General features: G+C 33.8%; 1 protein-coding gene across 3 annotated transcripts in view; it reads right to left on the bottom strand.

The window, feature by feature from the left end:
- Positions 1–1164: 1164 nt before the first annotated feature.
- The window catches only part of LOC110104951, a 23707-nt gene continuing 17305 nt past the window's right edge, over positions 1165–7566 (bottom strand). Inside the window, exons 2-3 of one of the 3 annotated variants that reach the window (XM_020834263.2) lie at positions 2541–4726; positions 1165–1663 (exon numbers count right to left, since the gene is read on the bottom strand). In XM_020834263.2, the coding sequence (XP_020689922.1) occupies positions 1488–1663; positions 2541–4434 (2070 nt within the window). In that variant the 5' untranslated portion in view covers positions 4435–4726 and the 3' untranslated portion in view covers positions 1165–1487. The remainder of the gene's footprint in view (positions 1664–2540; positions 4727–7566) is intronic. The other 2 variants (XM_020834265.2, XM_020834266.2) reach the window with 2 other exon arrangements.

The following is a 7566-nucleotide window of genomic DNA, read 5'->3' as shown; positions in this document are numbered from 1 at the left end:
AACAGAGTTGTAGTACAAATTTTTTTTAATTTTTATACTAAAATTCCGTTTTCAAAAGCCGTCCCAAACGAAGCCTAAGCCTAAGATAGACTGCGCAATTTACTCTGCGGCCTTAATTTTCTTCTCTCATCTCACGGGAATGGGCGTAACCATCGATGATCCTCTTAGCCCGTATTATTTGCTTCATTCCAACAACTTGGTAATCTCTTTGAAGTCACAGATCTTGACCTGCAACGTTCAGGCAATGGCGATTGCATTTTCCGCAAAGAACAAATAAGGCATCGCCAATGGATCGATCAAGTAGACGGTATGGTTTTGAATCCCTTCATTTCCTGGATGAGAAATAGCGTTGTAATGCCTAGGATATTAAACTCTGTATCCAAACTGCTCATGAAATCTTTAAGATCTTAAAGACCTGTTCTAGAATAGCGATGGCCCTAAAATTTTTCAGCTGGGTCACAAATTGTTTGATCTTGTAATAACTCAAATATGTAAATTTTTTTTTGAAAAATATGAAAATTTTGATTGAAAGCACTTTGGCGCTGATGGGATGAGCGTCGTGATGCTAAGCCCTATTTAACGGTATTAGTTAGTAATTTACCGTGACTGATGATGTAATGGATTGAAAAGTGAACTGTAGAAGGATAAATTGATATAAATAATCAATATAGACATTGATACATGCATTTCTTTATATGATTTATATCATACTATTATCTTTTATCTTGCATTGATTTAAGTTGTAAGATTTTAATTACTTGCTTGAGTTATACGTTCATTATATGGATTTACATATTTTCAAGAAAATGTAAAAATCCTACAATATGAGACTTCCAACAAGACAACAAATTTACAATCATGTTTTTTCCGTTGTTTATTAGTAAGCTTTAGTTAAAGGATTAAAATGAAAGACAAATGTAATTCTTCTAATATATATCTTAAGCAAGGTTAGAATTCCATAAGCTTATATATTTCACAAAACTTCAGAAATTATAGGAAGAGTTGAGCAATTACAGGCCTATGTGTTCTTGCAGAAAAAAAAAAGTTCTTGCGAAGGTTACTGATTATTATCAAACAGAATACAGAGTATTTTCTCAGGGGAGTCACCGACACATTTGCTCTTCCAACCATAAACAAAATCTTCTTCATAATCAGATAACATTATAATACTAAATATTAAGCAAATCTGATAATTGAATCATTATTATAACACTGACAAGATGATTCTACTGTGAGCCTGTAATCCGTCATATGTTGCAGAAGCTCAAATATATTAAAAAGCTGAAAAAAATACTAAGTAAAGCCAGATTGGAGACAGGAAAGTCCTCCATTTATGAAAAGCAAAAACTAAATGCTTCAGTGTCTGTTGGTCAAAAGTGAAAGGAGAAATAGGACTAAGAGGAAATAAAATTCTGGTAAGGATCAGAAAAATAGAGAGATTGTGGCAGCAAAGAGCTCTATCAGAATTCACTTTTGCTGCAAGTTTGTTAGATAGAAGAAAAATACTTATTTGAAGCTCTGCCAGAATCTGATTCATGGCCTCGTAAGCTTCTTGGAGAGGGGCTCATTGCTGGATCCAACGGACTTCCAGAATTTTTCCTAAGATGATGTTCACGAATCAGAAGTTGAGGTTGATTTGTTGCTTTCGCTTTCTTCTTCTGTGCTGCCAAAATAAAAGAGCAAATGAGTTTTTTTTTTTTTTTCCCCTCTCTCTTTGAAGTTATGGATTCAACAATCAAAGGAGAAGAAAAGTTTTTTGGCCAAAATGAGCTCTTTATTTCTTTTTTTTGGCTTACAGCTCAATAGTAATAAGGTTTCACTGCATGTGAATGCTTATTTCTCTGCTAACATTTAGTAAAAATGCAACTAGTAAAAAGAGTTTATAGGAAGTTCTATTTTTTTGTGTAAGGAAATCTGCTGGTGGATTCAAAAAGAAATGTAGGCTTCGATTGGAACGGCTTTCTTTCTACTTCTTAAGGCAGCTTTTTAGTACAATTTTTTTTTTATTTTGTACTAAAAAGTTGCTTTGAGAAACAGAAAGAAAATTGTCCCAAACGAAGCCGTAATCTACTTTTTATTTAAAATATGATTTGTCTTTTTGACATCCACCTCTTTAAACACTTAAGCATCTACACTTTCATATATATATATATATATATTCCTTTGTTAAATATGGTGACATCCATTTTCTCCTATAAGTTTTGACAGATTTTATTGCATATAATCATAAAACATAGTTTTTATCTTTTAAATGTTCATGGATTCAAAATTTTTCCAATGTGTTTATCTTTAATGTATTTTATTTAAAGAGCTAATTTATTTTGGGGATTTTGGCATTCGTTGCAAGAATCTCAGCATTTTTTCCATTTAGAAAGCTCTCCTTAGTAGAAAAATAATTTAAAAAATCTTCGGAAAAGAACAAAATATGCTAAACCTTTGATATTCCAAGCTATCAAAACTATTCCCATTCTAAACCTTTGATAGGCCATCATAACAATATAGATTGAATTGGCTTTGGTATAAATCCAGGAAAAAGTTACCTGATAGCTTGCTGGCCTTCATATCCAGCTTCCCAGATAACTTCTTAAGAATTTCTGGTTGAGATTGCGATCTTGGTAGAGCACCAGAGTTAGAGAAAGCCTTCCCCTGAACCATCATTTGCAGTCCAATCTCATCTCCACAAACAGATGTTTGGTCACTTTCTGAATCTAAGCACCTCTCCGTTTGGTTCATACTGGTCTTATCCCTCTCCCTCTCCAAAACTCTGTAACAAAACATCTGGAATGGGATCTCTGAAACCTTTGATGCTTCTACAGTCGTCCACACCTTGAATTTATTTAATAGGCACATTTCGATATCGAGGTAATCGGCAGGGGGACTTGGCAAGTCTGGCTGGTTGTGATCTGGGTGCATGATGAGGAACCTTTTTGTGTAACGAAGCACACGACATATGGATGAAAAGCTTGGTCGCTGCGATGGATCGTCATGCCAGCATTTCTTGGTTAGATTGGTGAGGTACTTTGGAGATTGAGAAGGGAACAATGGCCTCTCTCCTGCTCTTATGTTCCTGCTCATCCTATCCCCTTGCAGGTGATCATCCTCAAATGGGATTTTTCCGGCTAGCAGCTCAAAACAAATCATTGCAAAGCTGTAAACATCAGCCTTCTCTGTGAACTTTGCAGATTGCGAGCGCGGCGACCGTTCTTGTTCTGCCAGTACCTCAGGTGCATACCAAATGCAATGATACTTATCTGTTTGGTTTGATGATTGCGATGATTGCTTCCAGCTTTTAGTGCCTGATTGCCCGAATCCAGTAATTTTAACATGCAAGTAGCCATCTGATGAGTGGCTTCTTGACCTCACCAGAATATTTGACGGGTTTAGATCTCCATGATACAGCTTCTTTGAATGCAAATACTCCATGCCTCTTGCAATTTGAATCATAATGTCTACTGCAACAAGTAGAGGGAAGGGAACTCTTCTTCTTGCAGAGCTAATTTCCTTTATGTATCTACCCAGGTCCTTGTTCATGAGCTCCATAAGAACAAAATGCTCCTTCCTCTCATCATCTGAGAAAACATACATATAGTTCAAAACATTGGGGTGCATGACTGATGTAAGAAGAGAGATCTCAGCAGACATGGAATTGGAATCACAAAAGCAGTGACGAAGAGCGAATGATTCACCCATCCATTGCACCTCCTTATACTGCCCCCCATCGCCTAATCTTCTCCTCACTTGGAAGTCCTTTGATCCCGCAAGTACCGAGGTGGAATGCAACTCATCTCTTGGAGCCAATACAAGCTCAGCAAGCTGGCTTTCATGCTTTGTTAATGTCATTGAGATCTTCTTCTCAGATATTAGCTCAGTGAGTAACCACCTGTCTTCCTTCCAAACACTGCTAAATGAATTGCACATCTCCTGAGAAAGTAAGTAATGCTCCGCGAAGCGATGAAAGAAGAGCTTTCGTTCCATCCACGCATGCTCGTACTTCTTTAAGAGTACAATTCTTTTCAGCTGAATGGTTTCAAGGTCTTGGCCGCTAATTTCTCCTGCATTCTCAATGGCTTCAAGAACAACAGTGAAGCACCACAACAAGTTGTGCAGGTGGAATTCAACACAGTCTGTATTCAAGTTAAGGCTAATGGCCTTTGCCCACCAGTCTTTAGGTTCTAAGCATTGCTTAACATAGTACTCACCCTCTTTGATCACCTTGTGGAGTTCCTTCATTGGGTTTTCAAGTGCATGCCAATTTGTTTGATTTTCATCAAATCTCAGGTGCTGCCTTAGCTCTTGGGTAATGACATCGAAGGCAAGGCTGAAAGCATCAAAGAGCAAGCAGCACTGCCTTCGGTTAATCTGTATCTCTTCTCGGAACGCCATGAAAGCTCTTAGACTTCCTATGGCTTCCCCAATTTGTCGTAGTTTTTCCATTGCTGATATGTGGAACAGAGAATCCTTTTGTGAGAACGGCTCGTTTGGTATGGCTTAAAAATTTCTGCTTTTTCTATCAGAACATTTTAAAGCCTGCTTTTCGAGCAAAGTTTCTATTCTAATTTCTCAAAAAACAGCTCTTTTAAATCAAATTTTGAGAAAATGAAGAAAAAGCTGTGAAGTTGTTTCATCCAAACAACTTTTTAAAAAATGCTTTGTTGGCTGCTTTTTTATCATTTAACCAGATTGAAAGAAGACGCTAAATTGAAGCCGAAGTCTACAAGATTCCTCCCTAGTTTGACATACATGCACAAGAGCAAGAAGATTTGAAGTATAGATATTTTCATGATGATATTAAGAAAAATTCATGCAAAAGTACAAAATAAGATTCTACTTAAATACACTTTTCAAGCGTAGATAATTTTGAAAAGATTTAAGAGCCAATTGAATACTATTATATAGATTGATCAATTGTCATAATGTAAAGAGAAAGAAATTAATAGAAATAAAAATAAATTTAAAACTTTTAAAATCATGAAAATTCATATTAATTAAATAAGGCAAGCATAGTGCACCTAAAATTAAATAATTTATATTTTTTTTTTCCTTCGAGAGATTATGAATCATCTATATCCCTGCATGGAAGGTTGTGTATGATGAATAACTCAAATCTTAATGCAGAGAGAGAATTGTCCTAAGGGAGGGATCTATTTTAGATAACAGGCTGATTAAACCAAAGGGAAGGGCATACTAACCAAAGAGATGGGAGGACGGCCTTGATCAAGATCCCATGGTTGTTTATCTTCCAGAGTTGTTGTAGCTCTTAGTCTACTTAGTTAGAAAAGATGATAAGACTTCTCTAACCATTAAAATCCTTATCAGTACCAATGAGTTGCATCACCCTATTGTACCTTAGATCTAGATATGTAAGGGGAGCTTCATCCTAGGCTGATAGATGGGACTTGTACTCCACAATCATAAGAAGGGAGAAGCTTGGGAGAAGCTCTAGACACTTAGGATTGGGAGTCTTCTAGACCGTAGAAGAAACCCCAGCATTAAGACTTACAATATGATCATATCAATAATCATGAGCTAAAAATATTGTATTTACACCCTGCATGGTCAGGATTTTGGCTTGTGATTGAGTGATGTGAACCTAGTTACATATATAAATTAGAAGTGGGTCAAACTCAATAGATAAGAGGTAGACGCACCCTTTTATTTTGAATGAATTTGACTTGTCAATGAGTGATGTGAGATCTCAGGAGTCTAATCGTCATCACAAATAGTATAGGCAATATGAAACACAGTATCACAGAGTAATCAATGTATTATAAAGCAATAAAAAAGGGAGTCTAAGGCTTCGTTTGGGGCGACCTTCTTGTTGCTTCTTAAAAAATAATTTTCTAGTACAAAAATTTTAATTTTTATACTAAAAAACTGTTTTGAGAAGCAATAAGAAAGCCATCCCAAACGAAGCCTAAATCCCTAATCACCTAGCTGCCTAGCATCCTTGCAAAACAGATGTCAACAAACAAGATAATGAAGTCATAGCTCCGATCACATCACATTACAGCATAGCTATAGACATGTATTATTATAATCATTACATCATGATAAATACATATATGTGGCATGCGTATTTGTATATATGTGCATATTTACAAGGATCTTATAGCGTGTAAATGGCCATAGCCATTTAACCAAAAATATGCAATCAAGTATAATCGGATTTAGAGAATTAACATCAATAAATTAGCAGTTCTGATTTTTTGGATGCATGTATGTGTGATAAGATATGTGCATAAGATAAATTGTTTTAAAAAATTTTAATGCAATTAAAGGGCATAAATAATGAAGCATAAAAGGAACAAGTATACTATCAGCATATGATTTATTTAATATTTATAATTTTCATTGTTAAGTATCATATATTTAAATACATATATTTAATATTTATATACTTATATTTTATAATAAAAGATAGTGATTAATTTAGCATTGAAAATTACACTTTTAATATTAAATAAAATTGCTATTAATTATAAAATAACAAATTAATATTTTTATTCTCTTTATCATATATATATTTGAATGTATATCAACAATGAATGATATGACAAATAATATTTAAGCAAAATCATGTAAGCCTTTGCATACTTTAAAAGTATCCAAGCATGCAAAATTTTATTAATTTAGGTCATCTTTATTGGCACTTTCTTGTAAATCTAAGCTATGTGTTCGATCTTCATGCACAAGTCACCTTCATTTATGAATAGGAGAAGGACTACGATTCATTTTCATATAAAATACTACGATTCATTTTCATATAAATTTTTTTTTTACTGAAGAAAGGTTAGCGGTATAGTGAACTAACAAGAGAGATCATAGGTTATAATTTGATGAAGGAAATCAGAAAGAAAAAGATGAATTGGAGACATAGAAGAAAGCTTCAAAAATTTTAGAAAAAAAAAATGTCATAATTTTGAAAAATAAAATAATGATTGATAATATACCCTTCATACAAATTTTTTTTCTATGGTGTTTTAAATTTGATAGAAAATTAATTTAATTTTTGTATAAACAAAACAATATGATGATCATTGAAATTCATTTGTAGGACTTTTTAGATCACATATGATATAGATATTCGAAATCAAAAAAATTGAATGTACAATCTACTGTTATCTGGATGTAAGATATTAATAGATGAATTCTTTAATGAAGTAAATTTTTCATCAAGGATGTTTGTCAACTACCTTCCTTTATATCAGAAGGGAGGTTTCGTTGTCCTTATGCAATGCACAAATATCAAGGGTACATCATACTAGATGAGGTTACTGTTGATTTATATCGTAGATGATTCATGCTAAATTATTAATTTTAGACTTCACTTGATGAGTATGAGATATATTTCGACTCTCAATGCGGTCAGTCAACAAGTTCCAACATAGTTAAGGAAAAAAATATTAGAACATATAAAGATTTGATTTATTATGCAATTGGGCCATAATCAGGGGCGGAACCAACCTTATTTTCGAAGGGGAGCAAACTTATTATGAAAAACTAAATATTAAAAATTAAAAAAAAAAAAATATTTAAAATTGAAATAAAATCATCGAATGCTTAAAG

Source organism: Dendrobium catenatum, unplaced genomic scaffold (genome assembly GCF_001605985.2).
Source record: "Dendrobium catenatum unplaced genomic scaffold, ASM160598v2 fragScaff_scaffold_113, whole genome shotgun sequence".
In the NCBI taxonomy this organism is placed as follows: Eukaryota; Viridiplantae; Streptophyta; class Magnoliopsida; order Asparagales; family Orchidaceae; genus Dendrobium; species Dendrobium catenatum.
This window is presented reverse-complemented; position numbering and strand designations above follow the sequence as displayed.